We start from the raw sequence: 26,855 nt of genomic DNA, 5'->3' as shown, positions 1-26,855 counted from the left end.
TTGGCTATTATCTATCTTTGGAGTATCCTTTCTTACCGTGTTTTCCTTGCGAGCTCCTAATCACCTTTTAAGAATCACCCTAAGCCCAACCTTTTCCATGAATCCCCTTAACTATCCCCCTAACTTCATTTCCAACAAAAATGACTATTCCTACTCAGTCTATCTTATAAACCTTGCATGTTTCTTTTCTAGCAAGATGTCTGATCTCTGAGATTCCTTCATTACTTGTCTGTCCCTGGAGTGTTGTGACAACGGGGGAGTGGGCAAGGTTGAGCTCCTGACGTCTGACCTGGATGGCCTGCAGGCTGAGGAGAGGCCTGTCACAGTGACCACTACATCACATGGTCCAGTTCAACAAAAGACTGGACCACGATATGAAACAATTTCCTGCAGAATAAATCCCCCTCATTAATTGTCTTCTTGTTTGTACTTATTTTAAGGCACAGGTTTGAGACCATTATGTCTTTAGCACAAACTGGGCCCTAGCAGGAAGCCTTTTGAAGTGTACTGGAAGGCTGAAGCCCATAAGTCCATCCTAGCTTTGTTCATCCTCCTTGTAACTCATCACCCTCAATGCAATAATTGATTAAGCGTGTGGGGGAGGTACAGTAAGAGCCAGGAAAGGGTGGGCCCTTATCATCCTCAACTTCTTCCTGAGCAGCAGTAGGGTCTGTGATGATACTGAGAGGAGACCACCTGTGCTAGTCATTGTGTGAGGAAGAGGAGGTGACAGCTATGGGCTTCGAGGGTCTAAGCGACTTGCTAACTGCTGACCACTTCACCTCTCCCCATGGTTTCCACCAAGCACAATGCCAGCGCTCTGTCTCCCAGTTATCACCTCCTTCCAGACATGGTCCAACTCAGACCATGTTTTTTCCATTTCCTTCACTTTTAAGATTCTCTTCCTTCATTCCCATGAGCTCCACATTCTTTTTCATGCTAGGTGCTTTCACACACCATATCTTTTTTTATTTCTTAGGAAAAAGCCCTACAAGAACATAGGCTGAAATACCACAAATTAGAATATAACGCCTGGTGATGGAAGACTTTTCTGGGGTGGGAGATAAGTTGGTTCCCTTTCCCACTGTGAGGAGGGAGGTTAGGACAAAGTGGGAACCCAGAGGGCAAGTTCTTCTCCAGAATGGGAGGCGGAGAGTGGGTCCCTTTCTCCATTATCCTCCCAGCCAAGCACTGAGAGGACATGGGCATCAATGAACGTGGGAGATTCTAGACGTGCTACTGTTCTAGTGAGGTTTGTGTGAGCTAGAATGGGGAGCCAGAGTCACCCCTGTCTATAAGGATGCCACAGTGGTAACTACCACCAGATGTAAAATTTGGTAGGTAGCCATGGATCAGATTTGTCAATGGAACTCCAGGACCTCTGGACTCTGGATTATTGAGACTCACCTGAATCCTCCCTTGCCCTCACCAAAAATACACCTAACATTGTTCATAAGTGCATTATTGTTGGTTCAGTGGTATTTTATTATTTTATCCCTGTTTTGAGATGCAAATGGTAGGTCTTAGAACATTTAAGAAACTAAGTTTGCAGACTTAGTAGCAGGTTGAAGTCAGTAACTCCAGAAAAGGCCACAGGGACCTTTATTCATCCCTGCATAGTGCCTTGTAAAGCATATATCTGTGCCTTATTTCATTAGATCCCAAATGCTTATGCATGTCAGAGAAATGGACTAAAGCATCTAAAAAGAAACACATATGACTGGACGTGTCTATTCATTCATTCACCACCAGAGGACTCAGTGCATGTGTGGACCACATACAGTCTGGATTTGGTGCTCCTGTGATGCTCTGATCTGCAGGGCTGTTGCTCATCTGTTCCCCACACACCATAGGGTGACACTGGTAACCTGGGAGTATCTTGACCATTGGATTGATGAGAACAGTCCTCAGTTTCCAGCCTTTCGATTCTCCAGGCCTAACAGACCCAGGGCAGAAGCGCTGAATGTTTGCTTTGTTGGGAAGGACTTTGGATTTTCACTTCACCAACTCCTTTTTATCAATTATTTCTTAGCTTAAATGTCACCCTGTCACAGACTGTGATCTGGCCAAGCAGGCTCTCACTGATATATTCATGACTTTCAAGTCTCTAGAGAGCTATCGAGAGATACGTGGAGAATGGAGCTTCTGTGTAAGCAATGCTGGGACTGAGAGCTCTATTCTGATCCACAGCCAGGAGCCCAGCTGCACCCTGACACCTCTGTCACCAGAAAACGTCTCAGTTGGGCGTGAGCATGCCTCAGAGGTGTCCTCAACAGTGTCCAGAGGCTTTCAGGCCTGTCCAGAGCTTCTAAACACCCACCTGACCAGCCACCAACAGCCAGTGTTTGCCTGATTCAGTGTATATAATCAGTGCAACCCTAACTACAACCCTAGAAACAGAATATCCTCCAGACCCCTGGCCCAGTCTGTACAAACGGTCTGTGCATGAGAACACCCAAAAATGTGATGCCCAGGTGCTTTCCAGGTGAACCAGGAGCAGTACCTCTTTGAATCTGGAGGCTTGAGGAGGGCAGATCTCTGGTGGCTTGGGAGTAACCATTATGAGACTATGAGTACTGAACTGAAAGGGGGCATAGAGCAGTGAGAAGGGTGAAGCCAGGCTCAGAATTCAAGTCTAGCTATGCCCCTCTCAGCCTCTGTGACCTGGGTCAAGTCACTCAGCCTCTCTGTGGGTCAGTAGCCCCTTGGTAAAGCTGGGATAATAGTACTGGCACAGTTACTGGGAGAATTAAAGCATTGAAAACATTATTGGTTTAGCAACTGACCCACGGAAAGGATGCATCATTATTATTCATCATTATTATTAAATTCCAAGGAAGACAACTGGAATGATTTGGCTTCTCCCATTGTCACAGACACTCACACAAGGAAGGCATCTTTACAACCTGGTAAATGCAGTCAGTGTTGGCCAGACAACATTGGGGAGAGGGTGTCACCATGTCCACCACTCCTGGTACCTGAGCGACCATCCCAGGAGGGTCTGACGGATGGGGTGCAGCCAGCAGTCCCACAGTGGTGGGTAGGTAGTGGGGAGGGACGATGGATGGGAGGCCAATAGGCCTCATAGCCCTTTTTATTCAGGATTGGAAGTTCTCGGCATTGTTCTGGAGAAAAAAGATCCTGATATCCTTGAGATGACCATGCGGGGAAAATGCATGGGCACAATGTTGAGAATTATCTGGAGGCTCATGATGTCCAGGTCTCCATATCTTGGGCTTTCCTCTTAGTAGATGCCCCCAAAAGGCTCTCTGAACCACAGTCACAGGCAGTAACTGTCAAGACCCAAAACAAGACCCCAGCCCATGGGGAGCACCCTGTACCCAGCTTACCCTGGGTGGACACCACATCCATGGCACCAGGCTGCAGCGCTGAAGAAAGTTATAAAAAACATCCAGTTTTCCCTGAAAAGCAGATGTGGTTGTGAGGAAGCTACAGGCAGACGCTGCCTCCAGATGAGCAGCATCGCCAGCATCTCCCACAAGTCCCCAGGGCTGTGTCCCCACACACTGGCTGAGGCAGCACTGCAGGCTTCACCTGGGGCAGGGGGGTGGAAAGCCTTTTGTGTTTGTTGGGAGACAGTCTCTGTGGGTCACAGACTGTATTGGATTTTGGAACAAATCAGTGCTTTTGGTGTAGGAGGAGATGTTGGGGCTGCTTTTGAAAAAAAAAAAAACGTCAAAGGTTGGAGGAGGTATGCAGTAGCCAAGGAGAGGTCCTCAAGGAGAAACATGGTGGGCATGGAGACCAGGCAGGAGATTGAAGGAAGGGGAAGAGGGTCTGCATTTGGGGACACAAAGGGAGAAGGCAGGGAAAGACCCACTCCCTGCTCAGGGGGAAGGGTCCTGACACTGGGGAGAAAGAGAAAGATGAGGAAAACTAAGAACAGGCAAGAAAGTGGACCTGGTGGGAAGAGGATGCGGAGCCAGTCCTCTGAATGGGAATAAGTCCCTGGCTGGTGGCTTCCTCCCTCTTGGAAGGTGAGCTGTGGCTTTCCTGGGCCCCCACAGTGACTGTCAGGGGAGACATGGGGCTGGCCTTCCAGCTGCCATTTGAAGCTCCCAGGAGGAAGCAATGGATCCCACAGGGACAGAGGCAGGACCAGGAGGAGGAGGGCAAAACTGAACCCAGAAATCGTGGTTCTTTCTTCCTCACACCTGCCACCTTGGGCCCTCCCTGTCATCTCTCAGCCTCTGCCAGTGGGGATCTCAGTCACCCAGGGGAAGGAAGTGTCCTCAGGTTCTCTCCTTCTTCCTGTCACCCCATCTCAGGTGCCACAAGAATATGCAGTGAGCTCTCTGCCTCCCTCATTGAGCAGACAGGAGCGGTGGGCACTTCTTGGTATTTTAATGGTGGTAAGATCTTGGCTCAGAAGTTTCTTTTTAATTTTTTCTGACCTGTGAGTGGCTGTTTGTCATTATTTCTTTTCACTCATCCAGTCACTCTCTGGTGAAACTCAGGACATTGTCAGAGGAGATGACAATCTCTGTGAGAATTAGGAATTGACCGGCTGTGAGTCAGCCACCAACATCCAGAATCCTGGGCCTGTTCAAGGGGAAGACCCTGGTGCTGGGGCAGCTGGAGGCAGTGAGTGCCTGAACATTCAACTCTTTGTCTCACCCTGAGCCACTAGGGTGGGAAGAGCTTCTGGATTTGCTCTGTCACCAAGTGGTGGGAGACCAGAGCCCATAAAGCTCATCTCCATCCAAGCCAGGTCTTTTAGGCCCAAGCTCATGTGGATTGATTGGCTCCCCTGCTCCTCCAAACCCCCAGCTTTGAGGGGGTCATCCTTCCCTTCCTATGGGTCCTTCTCACCTCCATCTGTCTTATCCTGTCTTCTTGGCACTCACAGCAGGAGACAATCACTGTGGTCTGTACAGGGCACGGCTGTGAGAAAGAGAAATAATGGTCTGAGTCCTTGTCTGGCGGCTTCTGGGTGCAGATACACGACATCTGTTGCCCTGGCACCTGTCAAGTACTGGCCACTCAGCAAATGTTTGTTGGAGAATCAAGGACAAATGAGCAGCACCCGGCACGGTAAGAGAGTGGCCTCCGTGTGAAAACACACCAGCTCCATTTGTTCTAAAGATGGCTCTTCTCCAAACATCAGCAAACTCTATCCTGTCTCCTTGGTTCCCAGGGGGTGCCCTTGTAGGAGAGGCTGGGTGCAAGGCTGTGCCATGTGATGGAGGCTGTCAGGGGTGTAGCAGTAGCAGGTGACAGGGCTGCACTCACCTGCCTCTGGCAGATCCAGCCCCTCCAGGCCCCACTGCAGCCAGTGTTGATGCCAGCCCTGGCAGAGACCCTGTTTGCCACTAGATCTCAGACCCAAGTCTCCCTTTCTTGGGACATGAGCCCCTTCTCTACTTCTTATGGGCCCTGGTTTAGGTCCCCACCCTGGGTCAGTCACAGCATTTTTTCCTAACCCTTTGTCTCTGTGTTCATCTGGGCTGTGCCCCCCTCACAGCTCAATGCCAGGTAAGACTCCCTCCTCCTTCTTTAGTCCCCAGTCCCTAAGGACCAACCCTGCCAAGACCTCCACCCTGAAATGAGATTGAGAAGATCAGGGAAACAGAGCACAACATACATCAGAGTGCGGGGAGAGAGACCACGTCCCCGAAACCTGAGGATCCTTTTCCAAATGCTCACCTGTATCCTGGAAGTACCAACCTATAAACACTCCTTTGGGAACTGACAAAAAGCTCACTGATTCCAGGAGGGATCATAGGTGTTTCTAAAACAGGCTACCCCACATTGCTAATTCATTGATAAAGGCCCTATATCAGGTGGTGTTGGGAACTGGGAATGATGTTTTGCGGGTGACATATTGTGAGTCCATTTCTCATCTGCATCCCTCTCTGCCCACTGTCACCCTCTTCTTTCTGCCAGTTCTCTCTGCTCAGATAGGTGGGAGATGGAAGGGTCGGGGGGCATAGCCCTATACACATCAGGGGGCCTCACTGTGCAGGGGAGTGTGTGCATCAGGTGTGCTCTCAACATCAGTCAAACACATCACTCACCTTTTTTGGATTCTGGGCTGATGGTGGCTCCTTGATGACCTAGGATGTTAAAGAGACATAATTAATGTGGAAAGGGCATGGACAAGACTGGCTCAGCCATGCAGACATTGGGACTCTGCTCTGCAGCATTAAGTGGTCAAAAAACCGGCTTTAGGGTATCTCTTAGGTGCTCATGACCTGTGATTATCTTCCTAAGCCTTAGACTTCTCAGATTTCAAAGGGGAATCAATACATCCATGTAGGGTCAAGGTGGAGAAAGGCAGATCAAGGCCCCTGGCCCCTGGTAGAGGCCGCACATGGGAGTTTTCATCAGCAGCCCTGACATAATATGAAGACAAGAGAACACTCCCCACACCCCACCCACCTCCCCTCTTCTCCCATCCCCCTGTTGCCCTCCCTGCCTCCCAGCCCTCAGGGATGATGGTCCACCTCCATCTCCCCATGCTTTCTCTCCTCACTTCTCATCTCTTGCAGAAATCTAATCTGCTAGCTTCTATGCTGCTTTGCTTATCCTTTCTCAGCTCTGCGTTTTCCTCTTCTTCACCAGCTCTGGCCTGTGTCTTTGCAAATCCAGCTGGCCATCCCCTCTGTCTCCCCTCCCTCCCCAGGGCCAGTCTCTACTCTTTTCATTATCAGGGTTCCTAACACACCCTCTTAAGGTGACATTTACCCTCAGTGCCCCCCAGTTACCAATACCAGACCAGACACTGGGCAATGAGCTCCTGTGGGCAAAGGTGGCAGCCACACATCCTGGTGACTTATTATGACTGATGAAGGAGTGACAGAAGGTACCAGAGATGGGCAGGGATCCATGCTGCTTTCAAAGGCACAGCTATCTCTGAGGTTAGCACTCTCCAGGCCAGCATCCTTCTCCCTTTGGGCCATCAGTGCCCATGCAGACCCCTCTTCTTCCCCCAACAGCAGAGACTTCTGGGGCTTTGGTCTACCTGAGTCCTTCAGGAGTCTGATTGCTGTGGGGCAGCCTTGGTCTCAGGGGTCTGGACAATTCAAAGGCCCCTTCCCTGTGAAGTTAAAGCATGAGGCAGGTGGCCCCCTAGAAGCCCAGGCTATGTCTATGCCCAGAATGGGAGGATAGAGTCTGCACCTCATTTGCTGGTGTGAGGGCACTGGAGCTGACAGAAACCTTCCCATAGGCAGGGTTCTGGGGCTGGCACATGCCCTGTCCCTCAGGGGGTTGGTGAGGGCTGTGCAGAGGCTGTGCAGGCAGGGGTCACTCACCCTCTTGTAGCAGCAGATGCAGATAAGCAGCAATGGGATCACAGCCAGGGATGGGATAAGTGTAGGGTACAAGAGAGGAACCGGGCTCTGGGTGACAACAATGGACACTGTAGTCTCTGGGACAACTGTACTTTCTGTGGTTGTGGTGGTTGTCATTGTAGTGACAGTGGTAGGCACTGTGGTGGTTGTCGTCATGGTAGTCGTCGTCGTTGTGGTAGTCGTCGTCGTCGTGGTAGTCGTCGTTGTCGTGGTAGTAGTAGTCGTCATTGTTGTAGTCGTCGTAGACGTTGTTGTCGTTGTCGTCCTCCTTGTTGTTGTTGTCGTCTTCCTTGTTGTCGTTGTCCGCCTTGTTGTGACAGTGGTAGGCACTGTAGTGGTGGTAGTGGTGGTTGTCGCCGTCGTCGTCGTTGTCGTCGTTGTTGTCCTCCTCGTTGTTGTTGTTGTCGTTGTCATCGTTGTTGTCGTTGTCGTCCTCCTTGTTGTGACAGTGGTGGGCACTGTGGTGGTGGTGGTGGTGGTGGTGGTGGTGGTGGTTGTCGTCGTTGTCGTAGTTGTTGTTGTTGTCCTCCTCGTTGTTGTTGTTGTCGTCGTCGTTGTTGTCGTCATTGTCGTCCGCCTTGTTGTGACAGTGGTAGGCACTGTGGCGGTGGTGGTGGTGGTGGTGGTGGTTGTTGTTGTCGTCGTCATTGTCGTAGTAGTTGTTGTTGTCCTCCTCGTCGTTGTTGTCGTCGTCGTTGTCGTCCTCCTTGTTGTGACAGTTGTAGGCACTGTGGTGGTGGTGGTGGTGGTTGTCGTCGTCGTTGTTGTTGTCGTAGTGACAGTGGTAGGCACTGTGGTGGTGGTGGTGGTGGTGGTGGTGGTGGTGGTGGTGGTCGTCGTCCTCCTTGTCGTTGTTGTCGTTGTCGTTGTTGTCGTCGTTGTCGTCCTCCTTGTTGTGACAGTGGTAGGCACTCTGGTGGTGGTGGTGGTTGTTGTCGTTGTCGTTGTTGTCGTAGTGACAGTGGTAGGCACTGTGGTGGTGGTGGTGGTGGTGGTGGTGGTGGTGGTCGTCCTCCTTGTCGTTGTTGTCGTTGTCGTCGTCGTTGTTGTCGTCGTTGTTGTCCTCCTTGTTGTGACAGTGGTAGGCACTGTGGTGGTGGTGGTGGTTGTCGTCGTCGTCGTCGTCGTTGTTGTAGTGACAGTGGTAGGCACTGTGGTGGTGGTTGTCGTTGTCGTCGTCGTTGTTGTTCTCCTCGTTGTTGTCGTTGTCGTTGTTGTTGTCGTTGTCCTCCTAGTCGTCGTCGTCCTTGTTGTTGTTGTAGTCCTCTTTGTTGTTGTCGTTGTCCTCCTTGTTGTTGTCGTTGTCCTCCTTGTTGTCCTCCTTGTTGTGACAGTGGTAGGCTTTGTGGTCGTTGTGGTAGTTGTTGGGATAGTTGTAGGCTCTGTAGGCTCATACTGTAGAGAGCACACATGCCAAAGTCCTGGGGTTAGCCTGAGTGACCACTTCTTGTGCACCCAAAATGCACTTCCCACACTAGACCCTACAATTCCCCTTCTCCTTAGGTTCCCTCATCTATAGGGACCAGAGTTGGGCTAGGAGGAGATCATGGCTGGTACCCAGAGAGCCACTGTGGAGCCCTGGGCCACAGAACCCCATCACTGGCCCTGCTCAGAAGCTCTCCCCAGAGCCCTGTCAAGGAAGCCCAGTCCTCCAAGGAGTGACAGCCCAGCCCTCACTGCCTGCTTTGGCTGAGAGCACTGGGGTTTTGCGAGGACCACAAAAAGCTATGACACACAGATGTGTGAGGAGGGCTGCGGGGCCTCTGAGAAGTGGGGGTTCGAGAGAAGAGGCAGGAGACCTACCCGTAGCTTCTCTTCCCTACTTCCCAGCTCTGCAACCTTGGGTAAAGCTACTCTCTGAGGCTCTATCTCACATCTGTGGTGAGGAAGTGTGGGCACTTGAAAGCATTAGAGAGGGGCTTTAGAAAGTCCAGTAGTACAGGACATGTTCACATGGGAGCTTATGGAGTGAGTTCTGTTCTCTTGTTCATAACCAAGGCTGCGTGTGCTGCATACATGGACCTGCACTGCCCAGCTCTTCCCCACATCAATTGCTCTGCTGGAAAGAAGCAGAAGGGAAGGGGGCAGAGAAAGCCACTGTCCAGGAAACAGGGCTGCTGAAAGGAGAGGCCCAGTCAGGCTGAGAGTCACCCTTGTTGGGCATGGAGCCACAGGCACCTCCAGAGTTCTCTTCTCAATGTGCCCATGGACAGACAGCAGTTAGGTGGAGGAACTCCTGGTGGAAAATGTGGAGATTCAGGCTCAGATCCTCAGGAGGATGTGAAGGGCCCAGCAGAGATGGACACATAAGGACCATCACACTGAGGGAACCCTCACCAGCTGGGACTGGACACAGGGGCAGTGGCATTAGGCACAGGGATCCCTCCTCCCAGAGAAGTCTCACTCCAGGCCGACAGGCTCTGCAATCCATCCTGGGCTGCCCCAGGCTAAGCAGCCTGGATGCTGTAGAGCTTGGAAAAGCAGACCCCTGGGAGCAGCACTTTCTTTCCAGCTTTGTCTCCTTGTGCTGAGCCCCAACCTCCCCACGACCCTGCCAGCTCCCCAGGAACAGAGGGCAGAGTCCCCCTGCAGAAGTCAGAACCAGTTTGCAGAGAGGGGCAGAAGAGGAACATGAGAAATGAGGAGAGGCAGAAGGGAGGCTGATGACCTCTGTAAAGTGATTGCCTGTGTTCCTCAGTCTTGGGAGGCTGGGATTGTGAAGGTAATGAGTGGGTTCAGAGCCCTACCTGCTGCTGCACCAACTCAGTGAAGACACACCCTGGGCATGGCCACAGCTGCTCCCACCCTCCAGACCCCTGTGCTTGGGACTCCAATTTGGAGGGCTTGGGGGTCTCAGAGGGCCTGGATTCTGTCTCCTAGTATGCAGTGTCCCAGCCTCTTACATTTACTCCAGCTGGAATCCAGGCTGGAGCCTGGAGTTACCCACCACAAGCCCTGGGCCAGGAGAGGTGGCAATGTGGGTCCAGGGTGGGCAGAAGCTCAGAACCATTTTTGGAGTTGCTTCGAGCTTGAGTTGGTTCCTTGCACATACCTTCAACGATACTTGGTTCACAGAGAAGGCAGTTTCTGTAGGACCCAGATAGCCAGCTGTACCCCTAAGAGACTCATAGAAGCATCCCAGTGAATTTCACAAGCCAGAGTTGTGGGGACAGCTCCCTGATAAAGAACTCAGGCACCAAACTGGCTGTGAAATGCTACCTGAAGTGCATGTCTGCACAGATTACTTGCTGGCCCTTTCCCAATGATGTTATTCCCCTGTCCTGCATCCTTGGTTGTATCTTCCTCCCAAGCAGATTCTCTTACAGCCCAACATTCACTCACACAGTCCTTGCTGGTAATTTTCAGGCTTCGCTCACTCCAGGTATTTTCCCTGTTAAGAGAGTAATCAACGACGACCACCCTAAAGCACAGAAAGGGCAAATGGTGACAAGGTGACAAGTGACAGTTTTTGCACTTGTCTCAATCTGTTTTTCCCAGATCTCTTTATTGTAATGACTTCAAGCATCAGGCATTTGGAGCTTCCAGGGAGCAGGAAGCATGGGCAAGGAAAGCTCATGCCCGGACAACATGAGATTGACCTCTGAAATGAAGGCAGACCAGGCAATGAGGAGCCCTGCATGGGGTTAGATGTCCTCACGACCATGGACTAAGTGACTAAGGATGGCTGTATGTGTCACCATCCCAACTCTCTATGTACACAGCATGTTGGCTTCATTTGGAAAAGCTTCCTGGAGTAAAGGTACCATTCCTAGGACACACCATCTCCCACATCCTGCCCTCCTCAGCAGAGCCTGGGTCACAGCCCACAGCGGATCCCTGAACACCTCAGGGGATTATCAACCAGGACAGGGGTGGAGGATGCCTGAGCCCTCCTGGAGACAGACATGTGCTGCCCTCAGTAAATGGGGTATCCTGCACTCTGGACTCCTCACAGTGGGGAGACCTGCCCAAAGGGCCCCGGAACATAAACACTTACTGTCCAGCCTTAAGAAAAACATGTCCTAGGCAGACTAATCTTTCTCCAGTCACTGAGTCGGGTGGTTTAGCTAAAAGACAATCATATGAAAAGAGTGTCAATGGGCTTGTCCATCCATTCACCCCTCCCTTTCTGCCTGCCCTTGGTAAGCAGAGCTACCGCTCTGGCAGAAGCAGCTTCTCTTCTCTGCCTTCTTCTGACACCTACCATGCACCAGGCTCTGTGCAGGGCTCTGGTGTTTAACGGGAACAAGGCAGACCAAAGCCTTGCTCTTAAGGGACTGACATTTGTGGGACTGGAGAGGGAGACGGACAATAAAGTAACAAACAACAAAATGAATGCCAGAGAGAAAAGTGCCATGATGTCAACAATCAAGGGAAGGAATATGAAAGGGAGTGGAAGGAATAACTGCTTAGTCTTTTAGAGACACAATTTCTCTTTAAGAGAAAATGAAATATTTACACAGGACATGATGGGATATCTGGGATTTGCTTTATAATAATCAATGGTGAAAATATGAGCAAAACCAGATTAGCCAGGGATGATAATTAATGAAAGTAGGTAAGGCTGCTTCAAGGGCTCTATACAATTTTTGCTACTTTTGTATGTTATTGAGAATTTTCACTAAAGATAAGGTCTCTCTGAGGCAATGTTTCTGGAGCTGAAACCAGATGAGGGGAAAGGCAAGGAAAGTTCTGAGGAAGAGTGTCCAGGCTGTGGGCACCTGTGCCATGGCCTGCGGCATAATTAGCTGAACTTGTTGACACAAAGAGATGAGTGGTGGGAAACTCGTGGACCCTGGGAAGGGATGTGGGCTTTATTCTAAGTACAGTGAGTGTGTTGAGAGGCTGTCCAAGTCCAGATGAGTTTGGACACAGAGTCAGAAGGACCTGTAGGTGGCCTGGATGTGGGATGAGAATAAACAGGTGTCAAGGACAACATGCAGGTTAGTGAGCAGAGCATCTGGGTGGGTGGTGGTGCCATCTGTGGACACAGGGAAGCCTGAGGGGGAACAGGGCCTCTGTGTTTGTGCTTGTTCTGTAATTTTGTGGGGGTTGGGAAATGGCCCCCAGGAGCCTCCGACAGTGCATAGTGAGTAGCTGTGGAACCTCCCCTCTCCTGAACCCTAACTCTTCTCATACCCTGACTGTGCCCACAGGTCAGGCCTTCCCTCTCAGATGGTTCCCTTCCCAGTGACCAGCTTTGGGCCATAACTCAGTTCTCACATTAGCTACAAAGTTCTGAACTGTTTTCCCCTTCATTGGTACTGATATTAAAAAATTAATCACTAAGTTTATTTAGGGGGAAGGATTTGTGTCTGAGGGGTAGAATGGCTGGGATTAGGGTGAAAAAAAATCACAAGAAAATGTAGTATAATCTCCACAGTGCTCACACAGCAGGGAGAGTGAGGTAATGGCAGCCACCTCATATACCGAGGGTCACAAGAACAGCATGTATAAAGATTTCTTAATATGTGAAATCATGACACACTTAAGATAGACAATACAAAGCATTCAGAAATATTGGTTTTAAAATTAATCTTTGTCAAGCTTTTCTGTATTTACTAAAATGTTTTCCCAGATGTTTTAATCAGAGTAAAATATGATGAGAGACTACCAAATGAATCCTCATTGGCGCTCATGGCAATCCTCAGGGCTCACGGCAATAAATAGTGCTGATCCACCACTCTGGTCAGCCTCCAACCACATCCAACATGGCGGTCAGCAGAGGAGCCCAGAACTGTGGGATAAGCTCTCCCATGTGAGATCTCTGTGCTGGTCCACCTCAGAGAGAAACTGATGACACCATGGGTGAGAAGACAGTATAGCCACCAAACCCAGAAGTGTCTGAATACATTTATTGGATGATAGGTTGTTCCCAACCTTTTTCAAGAACTGTCATCAGTAAGGCCAAAGACCCAGACTAGGCGGTCAGATCACCTGTGTTTGCTTTCCAGCTCTTGCTGCATCAGCTACATATAATTGGGTCTCATTTGAGAATTAACTGAGATAGTGCATATAAGCCACTTAGCACATAACCTGATGCAGCAGGTGCTCAATACACATAAGCTCTCCATACAAATGATTTACTCAGTACGAACCACTCCTGAGCAAGTACAGGCCATTTACACCCTGTGTGGTGTGCGAATGTGGAAATGGCAGAGCCCTGTCCATTCTATGCACTCATGTAAGGAGACAAGGTCCAGAAGTGTGCTGGTGGAGGGGACTCGCTCTGGGTTTATCAGGTGGCCCTGGAATGAGGAGTCATAGAACATAATATAATCATATCCAATCAATGTATCAGGGAGCTAACTGGAGAGCTGAGGAGGAAGAGGAAGTCTAACTGTCCCCAGGCACTCTCTGGGAGTGATCAGATCTACCTCAATGATGAGGGCACATCTCCTGCCCATTCTGTGTACTTTCTCAGGCCGCTCCCCCATTGTGGAGGAACATCTAGTGCCTGAATATTTCCAAATAGTAGCTTTATGTATACAATAGGGCTTAGTTAGTGCACCTACCCTACTGACCCCATTTTACAGTACAGATAATAGAGGCTGAGAACAGAACATTCATTCGGTCAAAATCACACATGTAAAATGGGTCTGAGCCAAGATTCCAGGGCCCAGGCCTGGCCATTGGCATCCTTTCTCAATCCCAGTGACCCCACTCTCCTGGGAGAGCTCAGTGCACCTTGCACAGACTCAGGGCCCTGGGGCTACCTCCACTTCTCACCAACAGACTCATAAGATCCAAGTCCTTTCTCTCAAGGGGAGTGAGTGCCAAGGAAATTGTGGGAGAATGTAGCAGTGAGGGCAGAACAGCACCCCAAGCAGGGGTGAGCCTTTGTAGGGATAAGCCCTGATCCAGGACTTTCTTGACTTGTTGGGGATTGATCACTTCCCAGCATGAGATGAAGGGCAAGGTGGCCAAGTTTCCTAGCCAGGTCCCTGCCTCCACTTGTCCCCACTACTTCTATCCTCAGAGTGTCTAAGTGAATGGAAAGGAAGGGATCTGACGGCTTGGTTGGCTGAGGGAATGTAGTGTGGTGCGGAAAGTTTGTCATGTAGAGGCACCAAGGTGGGTTACTTACTGTAGACTTCGGTTTTCTCCAATTTATATCTGCAAGTATATTCATTCATTCTGTCTGGACTCAGTCCAGGTGTATAAAATCCAAGATGGTAGCTTTCTGCAAGGGCAACATCCAAATTTTTGTGTTAGGAGTGGTTGAGTCCTGACCTCCTTCTGATTTCACAATTATTACAGGTCACCCCATAATTGCATTTCCAGGGAACACCCCTAAGGAAGCAGGGTCTGAACAACCCGTTTGTCCCCTGGGCTCACCTGTTGTCACTGATGGTCCACTCTGAGGCAGCGGGGCTGGGCTATGAGAACTCAGGATGCCTCTCACTACTTCCCCTGACCCATCAAACTCATTAAGGGCACCCAATGTCATCCCCACCACAGAGGCAAATCCAGTCATGGGTTTCTGACCCACATGTCCCAGAGTCTTCTCTAGGAGTTGCAAGCAGTGCTCTCCACCAGGCCCTCCCTTACACAAAGAACAGGAACCAAGATAAAGCAAGCTGAAGATAGATCTGACCCTTGTTTGAGCTGAGCACGCAAGCCTGGTGCTTGTGGTACTTTCTTGCACTTGGGGTCTATTCCTCCTCCCTGTGCTTCTCTGTGCCTATAGCAGGCTGGAGACCTCAGGAGCAAGGCCAGGACCTGGGTGAGGCAAGCAAGGAGGCAAGGACCCTGCACAGGAGAATCCCCCATGGAGGATAAAATCTTGTCTTAGATGTGGTTCTGAAGTATGCAATGACTGCTCTTCCCTTCCCTCTTCCTGACTCTTCATGTTCCTCACACAATGCCCCCAGGGTTCACCAAGCACTTCTTTTTGCCAGGGTGAGAGACACTGATATGCTAAAGTGAAGTTCTGGGCCATAGCCTCTCTCCAGGCTGCTGGGAGGAATTTCTGGTCCCAGAGGCAAATACCAGGGGACCCAGAGAAGATGGCTTCCCTGGTGGCTCAGTTGGTAAAAAATCCACCTGCAGTGCAGGAGACCTGGGTTCAATACCTGGGTTGGGAAGATCCCCTGACGGAGGGCATGGCAACCCACTCCATTATTCTTGCCTGGAGAATCCCCATGGACAGAGGAGCCTGGCAGGCTACAGTCCATGGTGTTACAAAGAGTTAGACATGACTAACTGGCTAAGCACAACAACCTGGGGAGTTCTCCAGGATAACATGCAAGTCTTCCTGCTCTAAGCCCAAGGTCATTAGCCTCCACCTCTGCCTCCTGGCCAAAGTTGGTGAATTTCAATCCCAGATACTTCATTTGCCCAAGAAAGTTAACTTAAGGAGCATTCCTCAGAAATGCCAGCACAGACTTTTATCTGGCAGTCCTGATTCCTCCTGCTTCAGGTCTTCCTGCAGTTCCCATCAGATCAGGGCCAAGTTTGTGATTTCTCTGCTTGAGGAAAATATATTCTCAGCCTGTGGGCTGAAGCTGGCTTGATGATATATTTTTTTTAGGTTTTCAAGGGTTCTCCAAAAATTGCATCCCATGTTTAAAGACTTTCTTGACACCAAATAAAAATTTTTGGAGAAAGAACAGAGCTGGAGGTTATTATGTTTCCTATTTTTGGACCATACTCCAAAGCTACAGTAACCAAAACAGTATGGTACTAATACAGGAAGAGACACATAGGTATAGACAGCCCCAAAGCAAACCCATGCACATATGGTCAGTTGAACTATGACACAAAAGTCCAAGCACCTTCACTGCTCACCAAGACATGGGAATCTGTATTTGTCCCGGAAAAAGCAGTTGGGACTGTGTCTTGCACACACACCTTTGCCAGCACAACTTGGTCCACCTGAGCAGGGCAGCTACCCCTCAGTCTCACAGGGGATTGCTTAAAATTTACATTTTAGGATTACTTTTTGCAAAGAAGCATAGCTCTAAACTAATAAACCATATTGTAAGTAGATACAGGCAGAGAAAGGAAACCTTAACTGCCAGAATATGGAGAGGTCAGGCTCTGCTGCTGCTGCTGCTGCTGTTGCTGCTAAGTCGTTTTAGTCGTGTCCAACTCTGTGTGACCCCATAGATGGCAGCCCACCAGGCTCTACCATCCCTGGGATTCTCCAGGCAAGAACACTGGAGTGGGTTGCCATTTCCTTCTCCAATGCATGAAAGTGAAAAGTGAAAGTGAAGTCGCTCAGTCGTGTCCAACTCTTTGCCACCCCGTGGACTGCAGCCTACCAGGCTCCTCCATCCATGGGATTTTCCAGGCAAGAGTACTGGAGCAGGGTGCCATTGCCTTCTCCTGGTCAGGCTCTAGGTGAGGCAAAAATAGACAGTGTAGCCTTCCTTCCACAAACAAAAAGACAAGAGGACCAGAAGTGGGAAAATCCATGCAAGGCACTACCTGCTGTATTCATCCAAAATGATGTTCTCCACAAGCAAGCATCTACAGTGCGCCTATCAATCTTTACACTTCTTCCTTTAAATCTCCTGAATCCACAAGGTACACATGATCTACTACTCCCAATTTTACAGAGTGAAATTGGAGCTAAGATAGGGCAAGAGGTACCCCCTACCCCCTGGCAGGTACAGGGCCAGAATCTGAGCTCAAGTACATAACCCAGCACCCAACTACGCCACCTCTGCTCCTGTCTTGAAGTCACTCAGTCGTGTCCGACTCTTTGCAACCCCATGGACTATACAGTCCATGGAATTCTCCAGGCTGGAATAGTGGAGTGGGTAGCCGTTCCCTTCTCTAGGGGATCTTCTCAACACAGGAATCGAACCCAGGTCTCCCGCATTGCAGACAGATTCTTTACCAGCTGACCCACCAGGAAAGCCCACTCCTGTCTTAATTCTGAACATCTATCACCCTCCTCTCCAGGGACACTTCCTCTCTGATACTCTGATATGTGGATTTTCAGCTCATTGGACTGAGTTGGAACCAGAGAGCCCCGAAGGAGGACCTGGCCAGTCCCAGCCTCATGGTAAAGATTGGGCTCCACCTCTTCCTCTATGTAAGTGACAGGAGGAAGGGCAGCAGCTGAGGGCAGGGCCAGCTGACAGCCTGGAGCACAGACCATGCCAGCATCTTCAGGAGCAGTGCACACTGCCCTCTGCCTGGGTGCCTTCCTTCCTCCTTGGATCTCCTGCTGCCTTCAGCCCCAGTCAGGTGCTGCTTCACCTTTGCAGGAGAGCCCCTCTGTCCCAGGCAGCACTGCTCTCAAAGGAGAGCTTCTAAACTCTGACAAGTCTACAAAGTGGAAGGCAGGGTGATGGTTTCAGATTTTTGAGCAGAAGAGAGTTCAAAATAAACAAGTTTTCTTTGTCCAGGCAGCAGTCTCTTCTGTTTCCCAACATCCCATATCCTAATTCCTCTAACAGTTAGCCCCACAGGATGAAAATGAAGTTGCAAGAAGAAAATCAGCTCACAGGGCTTCATTTCCCATGCACAGTGCAGCTGCCCACCAGAGGCAGAAGGACCAACAGCCTGAGGGACACTGATCCTTTCTGGAGCAGAGAGCTTTCTCTCTGGAAGAAAAGTTACACATCAGGTCACCTGGGGCCTCTGGACAGAGTTATGGGTAGGCAGGCTCCCTGAGAAAGCCAGATGGAGAGGAGCTTGAAGAGGGCATGCAACCTGAATGAGACTGACTAGGATGCACGGATAGAGGTGACCTGCCCTGGGGAGGGCAGATGGTGGAGCATCACATGCAGCTTGGCACAGCCATTTTGAGACAAACTGGACACTACCCACAGTGAGCTGGGTGGCCCCTTAAGGTATCAATTCTACTTCTGGTCTTGATCCCAGGGATACTCTGACCCAAGAGGAGTAACCATCAGGACAGTCCCTGCAATGTGACTTGTAGTATACTTATTAGGAATAATCTGAATATTGACCAAGGGAGACTAATGAAATAGATTGGTCCATTCATGCAATGGAATACTGTGCAGAAGGTTGGAAAACATTATGTACTGCAAGATCCCATTAAAGTAAAAATATCTTTATAAAATATATTTAGGTAGGAATTTACATATAAAAGCGGAACTCCTCGTGATTGTTAACTCAGGAGATAGTGGGATGGGACAAGGGAGGACCTTATCCTGGAGGAGGGGCAGCCTCTACCCAGGCTGGTTGCAGGAGTGTCCCCGTCGGCACAGTGTATCCATCCTTCACGCCTCAGGTCCTCCTGCCCCACATAGCTCACCCCACCCACCCCCACAGAGGGTCTCTGGCCATGATGCAGAGCTGGACGCTGGACCTCAGAGGAAAGCCCTGCTCTGCACTGGGTCCTACTATGGCCTTTGCTACTGGGCTTCTTGCACTCACTCTGGTCTGGTCACATACAGGAAAAAGGGTGACAGGGTGCCGCCTCCAGCCTGCCTTCCAGGGTCAAATCCCAAGCAAACCCAGCAACGCTCAGGGTGGGTGAATCCCCAAACCACGGTGGCGAGTGCCCTGGGCCAGATCCTGTGCTCATCCCTTGTGAGTCACGGAGGAGAGGTTCTAAAGCAGCAAATTAGTCTGTAGAGGAAGAAATCAGGGAGTAGCTGCCTCCAGGGGGTGGGGGAGGGATTGCCTGGGAAGGGAGCTGAGGGGACACTCTAGGTGCAAATGTAATGCTCTGAATCTTTGTGGGCTTTGGTGCTGCGTGCATTTGTCAGAACTCGTCAAATGATACACTTAGGTCTGCTACATTTCAAAAAGAGAACTCAACCAAAAACAGTTACCAGGTAAAGTTATGCACAATGAAGGGTTTGGAGGTGAGGTAACCTCATGATAAATGATAATAGAAATGCTGTCAATCCAGGTAGTGGAGACAAGAGTGTCCATTGTACATCTGTTTTCACTTTGCTATAGTTATGAAAATTTCCATAATAAAAGGTAGGAAAAAGTGAGGTGAATGATAAAAAATAAAGCCATGGACACAATGAAGCAGAAGTCATGGTACCTAAGTGACAAATGACAGAAAGACATCAAAGCTGTGGGAAGCTGGAGTGAGTAGCTGACCAGGAGAGGCTTTGGGACTGAGGCACCAAGAGAATAACATCTAAAAGGGTGGTAAGCTGAACCCTGTAAAGCTGAGGGAGGTTTTTCAGGAAGTTCAGTCCCCTGACCCCACAGCCTCTGCAGCAGGTGAGCTTACAGCTGAGGCTGGTCCTTGGAGAGTCTGGTTATTCAGCTTGAGGGCCTCAGCTTCTGTGGTCAGGTGGGAAGGGAAGTGGCCTTCTCAGCCCCTCATGCCCTGTACAGAGGATGGACTGGAGCACAGGCCTGGAGGCAGGGAGGCCAGCAGAGGCCTCTACTTAGTCTTGGAGTAGAGTCTTAGTCCTGAGTGGCTGAAGAAGTGACCTGCCTCATGCTCACCTCCTCTAGGCTTCCTCATACCCAGCCTGCTGACTTATTCAGAATGACAGCTTCTGTTTGTTTCAGGTCCAGGTTCCTGCCTTGAGCTTTCCTCCAGTGACAGTCATGCTGTGAGACAGCTTTTGACAAGATGATGGTAGTTGTAAAGGTTAGAGCAGTACCACTGGACCTCACTGGCAGAGGGTGTGCAGTGGGCACCTGTCACCCCTGCTGGGCCACCACAGGGCATGAATGACGACAGGCATCCTCCCCTGAGGTCTGACAGGGCTGTGTGTGTCCGGGGGACATGATCAGAGAATGGAAGCTGTCAGGCTGCTATACAGCTGGCAGTGACACCAGAAAAGCAGGAAAAGACCCTGCACGTGTATGGGGGTCTCTCCTCACATCTACATTTTGCACTGCAGGTCACAGGGTCAGAGAGAGGAGGAGGCAGGGTCAGACATGACCTACAGTGGGTGCATCTGAAGACGCTTTCATTCTGGGTGTTCTGTAACCATTTCCTCCCCCAACCTGGGCTCAGCATTAGAGTGAGGGCAGAGCCAGGGGTCAGTGATAGAAGCCTTAGTACCAGCTCCTTTTGGTAAGGGCCACCAGCTTCCAGATACTGTGCCAGTCACTGTGAATCCCACTACATCTACATCTTGTTGCAGATGTGATAGTGGATGTTTGTTATTTAAACTCCCTGAAGATGAAATTGGAGCTGCCAGATACTCAGCAACTTGCCCTAGTTTTGTACCTGTGGGCAACAGATCTCGGATATGAGCACTGCTCTGTCTGACCACAGCCTACTGCACTGTAGTCTTGCAGTTTGGAGTACCACAACCAGGACCAGTTTCCTGGGTCTGTGTCCAGCTGCATCCAGCTGGGAGCTGTTTACCAGTGGGAGCTTGTGCTTATCCATGCGCCTCAGCTCTACAAGTCCCAGTGATGTGGATGCACAAACTGGCACACACAGCGCTCACTCAGAGAGAGGGCTTCTAATAGAAACCTGACTGCACAGGATCCTCCCCACACTGATGCAGGGACCCTTTCAGGGGAGAGAGGGCATCCTCGTCAAGTTCGAGACCTCAGAGAGAGATTATCCTCATTGAATCACGGGGTATAGTGTTGGCTGTGAGAATTTGTGTGGCTGCCTTTGTCAGACTTGAACTTTGTCCAATTCTTTTATTCATCCATTGAAAAAATATTTTCTTTCTCTATTTTGCTGATGTGGTAAATTACACTGATATTTCAAATACTGAATCAAACTTGCACTTCTGAGGTGATCCTTAATTAGTCTTGATGTACTGTCCTTTTTGTATATTGGTGGATTACATTTGCTAGTGTTCCATTCAGAGTTTAAAAATAAATTTTCTTATTACTTAAAATATATTTCTTATTAATCTGTGCTTTATTTTTCTTATATCTAAGTAAAACTTTTTAGTTTTGAATTTTAAAAAGGTAATTAGACTAATCTTACTAGTGTAATTATTTCCCAACGCATGTATGTGAAGTCGTTTGGTGGTATACACCTTCAATTTATACAGAGCTGTAGGTCAAGTATATCTCAATAAAACCAGAAGAAAAAGTAATTACATCCAATATCTACACCATAATCCATGGCAGACATGACTCACACAAACACACACTTACTTAAATACTCAGCACACAATAATATACCCGACATATTTCTGTAACAACACTCCATGCACACACACACACACACACACTTCACACTTACACCAAAGATACACACCACACTCAGACTCAGGCACATTCACACCACACATACACAAATGTCATTTACTCTCAAACAGTGACCCCAGCACGTACCTCCTACACAGGCATAGTAGGTGTCCCCACCCATAACTTGCTTACAGGAATTTCCCACGAGCTGGAAGAGAGTATAGTAGGTGGCAGGGTCAGGAAGAGAGACACGCATGAGCGTGGTGAGAAGGTACCCCGATCTCCTTCTCACATTTATCCCACACTCACCGATATAATAAAGCCTTCCATGTCATTGGGTTTGGGTACCTCATATGCCTGGGTCTTTCCACCCACAATTTGAACCAACTACAAGGAAGAGAAGATGACTTGGAAAACAGCCAAGGGTTGAGAACACAGCATTCTGTCCCAGGAAATAGGCTCTTGCCTGCTGTCGTGTTGGGCTCCAAGCCTGGCATCTGTCAGCAGCCCACCCTCAGGGAGTGGAAAGCTCCTTCACCCACACCTCTGGTGTATCGTTTACACAACACCTGCTGTTCATCTGCCGTGACTACTTGTTGTCCAAATACTTGGGCTGGGGTAGAGGGGCATCCACTGGGTGATGCTGGGACAGCTGCCTTTGAAAGTTTTCCCCAATCGGGTTCAAGAGTGGCACCTGGTTACCTGTTCTGAATTACCTGGTTTCTCTGAGAGTTTTTCATACCTATGGCGTAAAATTTGGTCTTAAAATTTGCAAACCTGCCGGACTAACAGAAAAAAAGACTGTGAGTACAAAATATACAACTAGATGGGACACAAAGTTGGAAATGATGGACTGGACTTACTTCTTGCTGAGAAGACATTACTGTCCATTGGTCCAGTGGTCCAGCAGTCACAGCATAAACCATGCTGGCGGCTTTCTTGTCTGCAGAACAAGCAGGGAGTGGCTCAGCAAGCACCTGCCTCAGGCTGTCAGGCCCACAGTGCTGCTCCCACATCTCCTCCTCCTGGGGAGGGGCCACCCTGACCTGAGTACCCACCACCCAGAGCACCTGGAGGGAGAAGGAGCCTTCGTCTAGGACTCACTTGACAGATGAAGAGCCTGGCTCAGAGCGCTTCCTAGTGGACCCTCACTAGGGGCAGGTGGACAGCCTTTGTCCTGAATGGCAACTGCAGCTACTTCTCCGGTGAGGACATGCCTCTCATTACAGCTCAGGGAGGAGCAGTCAGACAAACTCTCAGATGCTTGGACAGTGGCCCCCGCCCAGCTTCCTGCCTTTCCCAGCAGCCTATGCATCTTTCCTGACGAGGGCTGCAACCCTACAGTCTACATGCAGACGGTTCTGGGCCAAGAACAGCCTTTCCCACTGTTGGAAACACAGTTACTGGAAAAGAGTCTACCAAAGGGAAGAGGCTGAAGGGAAAGGAGGCAGAGCCAGAACTGTGGTGGATAGAATGTGGGCAACAAGGGGAACACCAAGGTCTCTGCTCCTTAAACTGAACTCCATCTGCTCACTGTCCCTGGAATTTCTCTTTTCTTTTTCATGCAGCTCAACTGCAGGTCAAGCATTGATATCTAGTAAGAATGAGGAATGTAATGCATGATCCCATGTGGTTCTCAGGAACATCCTTGAGGGAGCTTTTCATCCTCACTGCAGGGAGGAGGAAACTGCAGCACAGAGAGGGCAAGGAGCTCGCTCCAAGAGTCAGCGCTAGGAGCTGGCCAAGGAGGGTCTGCACCAGCCCTCACTGAGGCCGGGGCCTGGCTCTGTTCCACCTGAGCACAGTGATGTCAGCGGGCAACTTACTAGCAGAGTAAATTTTCGAAATCTGATCAGCTGCCTGAAACAAAATAAAGGAAAGGTGGGGGAGGACAGTGAGATGACCGAATAATTCTTTAAGAACTTGACAAAGCAGAATAAATCCTCTGAGCTATAGAGTCCATACCTTTCTCAATCCATCCTGCAATCTTCTGGATCCTGAGGGCCTTACCTCCCGAAGTCTTTTAAGACTTTGTTTTAGTTCATTTCTGAAAACAAGTCGAAAAGAGGGTAGAGGAGGAATGCAGGTTGATGGCTATAAAACAGCCCCAGCTGTCCTGACACCATTCTGTCCCGTGCAGACCTGCCTGGACCAGAGGGCACACAAGTGGCCCTGTCCTGACTCTTCTGCCCACGTCTCTGCCACTGACAGGACTAGTCCTAACCCTTCTTCATTCCCGACTCAGTGAGTGTGGAGGATGCTGCTTTTCTGTTCCATAAGTAGGACCTGGTTTTTAATATGCTCATCCCTGTCTCAGGCATCCAGACTTCAGGGGACTCAGCAAGGGCCCTGCCTTGACCATCCATGGTGGGAGAGGAGCACCCATGGATGTGCACCTGTGGATCTGGCACCCAGAACGTGATTGGTGGTATTGCTGGCACCCAAGGGGTCCCTGGTGAGGGCCCATTATCCTCCAACAAACAAGGCTGAGTTTGGCGAAGTCACTCTGCTGATACTCCTGCCCTGTCCCCTCCTCTTCAGCCACAGATCCCTGAGGTGGACTTGGTCCCTCCAAGCCACCTCTCCCTCTGGACCAGTATTAAAGGAAGTAGTCAACCTTCTCTATTAAAGTCTAGGGCTCTTGGCCTTCATCTATTCCTGAAGAAACAGACCATAAGCTGGAAAAGCGACCTGAGGGCTGTCCATGAAGGGGGAAAGAGTAGTGACTCCAGGCTGCCATGACAATGGGATGTCGTCCTCTGCTAAAGCCAATTGCAGGGGATGGGACTGGGATACACTAGTGGGTGGGGGCTTAGGTTCAGGTTTATCCAGTGTGATGGGCTGAGCTGTCACAGCAAGTCTAAGGAGTACATGGTCCCTGAAGGCTGGCTTCTCACTGCGGGCAGAGGAGTTGCTCAATGTGCAGTGAAATATGAGAGCCCCCGACCTACTCAACCTAGCCCATGAGAAGAGGAGACCTGGGACCCATTGCCAGGGCAGGTCAGAGCAGGCCTTGCCTAGTTGAGCAGAAACACATGTCTTGGCACTTTCTAGAAGATTTCAGTTTTGTCATTGACACCTCAGAATATGCTGGAACTCAGTGCTCGCAGTCTCCTGCCCAGGACCCACATCATCAGGCAAAGTTTTCACCTGAGTGGCTCTCTTTTCTGCTGCCCTTCCAGCTCTTCTCATACCATGACACTAGGCTTCTAGTACCCTCAGCAATCCTTCCTGCTCTAAAAGTATCCCACTCATACCACAGGAGCTCCTGAACCTCTTCCCAGTTCTCACCCACCCCCACCAGCACACCTGAGGCTTCCTAGCCCCGTGCTGTCTGGCTTCTCCAGCACCAGAGCAAGGCCTGTGTGGATGGTGCCCTCTCAGCCTGCTCTCCCTAGTGGACAGGGCTCAGAAAGCACCAGCCCTAGTCCCAGTCTTGCCCCAAATCCTCTGCAGACCCACTAGAGTCACACCTCTTATCAGGCTCCCTCAGCCACTCTGGACTCACCTTGTATAGCAAGACCCACCCCAGCCCTCTGCCACATCCCCCTAAATGCCTAGGCAGTTTTGGAAATACCCAACCCCAGGCTGAGATCAGCTCCCAGCAAGATTCTGTGGGGTACTTCTGAGCTGGAAGCATGAGGGTCATGGTTGATGCTGACCTGTTTTCCTAGGTATGTATTCCCCTCCCCACCCAAACATAGACACACACACAAAAACACACACACAGGATTTCACTTCTTTTCCTCTCCCTTGAGCTCCATTCCCTCTCCTGAACCCTCTTGTCATGGAAGATTTCTCTCCTTCACTTTCCAGAGAGGACTATGGAGGCCCTCCATGAGCCTCACCAAACCTCTCTTGGATTAGGCCTTGAGCCCCATGCCTTGGAAGAGGCAGTTGTCTTCCTCTCCTCCATGGGCAGCTCCTCCCCCAGAGGTATGTTTCCAGTCCTCACTGGACACCTCTCTGCCACCTGCCAGTATCCCTCCCCATGGACTTTCTCCCATGTCAAATCCACTCTGCTCTCTTCTAAACTCAAACATGCACAAAACCACACCTTCCCCAGCTCACTGAACAGGAAGCCTGGTTCCTGCTTATCCTGGGAGCCATGCCTGGGGAGTGCTGTCTCCATGAACTGACATCATCACACTTCTTCCCTTGAAACCTTGCTGTTCTGTTCAATCTGCTTCTCATGGCTTCTCTCCAAGGTCCTGAAAAGGACGCTGTGCCACAAATCCTGGACCCACTTAGTTCTAAATAACCTTAACCTCTCTTTGGTATTTCACCCAGTGAACTGGGTTCAGTGCATCAGGAGCATCTTTACCTCCCTGCTACTAGAAGCATGTCTTTTCACCTCCAGGCTTTTCGGCACACTTAGGATGCTGGTGTGTCGTGCTTCCCTCCTACACCCATTTCTGCCTGGTATTTGGAACCACACTCATGGGCTCCCTTGTCTCAGATCCACCAAGGGACCAAGCTCCCACACACTGAAGCTCCAGCACTGCAGCATGCCCATCGTTGCCTCCTGGTTCTGACTCAGCCTGCCCTCATGCCCCATGGTCCAGAGCAGAGACTGACACACAGGGGACGTGCCCAACACAGGCCAATGTTCACAGATGCCCCACGCATCTGCTCCACCAGACCCCAGGAGTCCTCACAGTGAGCTAGTTCTAAGTGATGAGGGCTGAGAGGGAAGGATGCGTGGAGGGCGGGGCTTAGAGGGAGTTGAGATGGTCCAGTAGCACAGGAGTCTGCTAGTGTCAGTACAGTTAGGGGTCAGTGGGGGCCAGGGAATTAGAACTGGGGTCAGAGTGGGCACTCAGGAGAGCCCAGGCTGGCCCAGCCTGCACCCAGTGGAGATCCTCAGCTCCTTGGGCCTCTCTGTGACCCTGCCTACCAGGCCTACCTTGTAGATTTAAAATGACACTTACCTGTCTGAGGTGAGCGGCAGAAGGACATTGCTGACTGAGGAGTAGGTGATGAGGGAAATCCTCAGTTTAGGGCTGGGGAAGAAGATAGGGCTCATAAGAAGCCATGAACACTGGTCAAAATTAATATCAGTGAACAGCCAGAGAGGCAGCGGTGCATATCAATGTCCGTCCTACCCATCCCAACTCGTTTGCTTTGGTGTGCGTTTCTCTAATCCTGAAAGTTTCAATACTTTTGTGAAGGGTTCAGAGGACTGTAAGATGTACAAGCTTGCTGAAAGTTGGTGCTAAGATGTCACCTTGGTCCATTTCTATATCCCCCCCACCCCAAGCCCCCAAAGTCCCTTTCTCTCTCTCTCTCAAACACACACACGCAAGCACACACAGAAACATACACATGCTTCCTGCATGCACAAGAAAGTAGACACTTATGCACTTGTGCATGAGGGCCTCTCCATGGACCTCTCCTCTAATGTAAAATTCTTTGGACCTTACCACACTTTCTTCCTCTCTTGTCTTCCATGCTTGCCTTTTATCTCAGGGAAATTTT

The 26,855-nt window shown here is 50.1% G+C and overlaps 1 protein-coding gene across 1 annotated transcript in view; it reads right to left on the bottom strand.

The window, feature by feature from the left end:
- LOC145538242 (uncharacterized) overlaps positions 1-26,855 on the bottom strand; it is a 29,483-nt gene that overhangs the window by 990 nt on the left and 1,638 nt on the right. The window contains exons 2-5 of the mRNA XM_081569965.1: positions 7,278-8,547; positions 6,039-6,077; positions 4,834-4,905; positions 3,351-3,422 (exon numbers count right to left, since the gene is read on the bottom strand). Of these exons, the coding sequence (XP_081426091.1) occupies positions 4,865-4,905; positions 6,039-6,077; positions 7,278-8,547 (1,350 nt within the window). The 3' untranslated portion in view covers positions 3,351-3,422; positions 4,834-4,864. The remainder of the gene's footprint in view (positions 1-3,350; positions 3,423-4,833; positions 4,906-6,038; positions 6,078-7,277; positions 8,548-26,855) is intronic.

The sequence above is a fragment of the Giraffa tippelskirchi genome, chromosome 2 (assembly GCF_054371585.1).
Source record: "Giraffa tippelskirchi isolate mGirTip1 chromosome 2, T2T-mGirTip1v1.2.pri, whole genome shotgun sequence".
Classification (NCBI taxonomy): Eukaryota; Metazoa; Chordata; class Mammalia; order Artiodactyla; family Giraffidae; genus Giraffa; species Giraffa tippelskirchi.
This window is presented reverse-complemented; position numbering and strand designations above follow the sequence as displayed.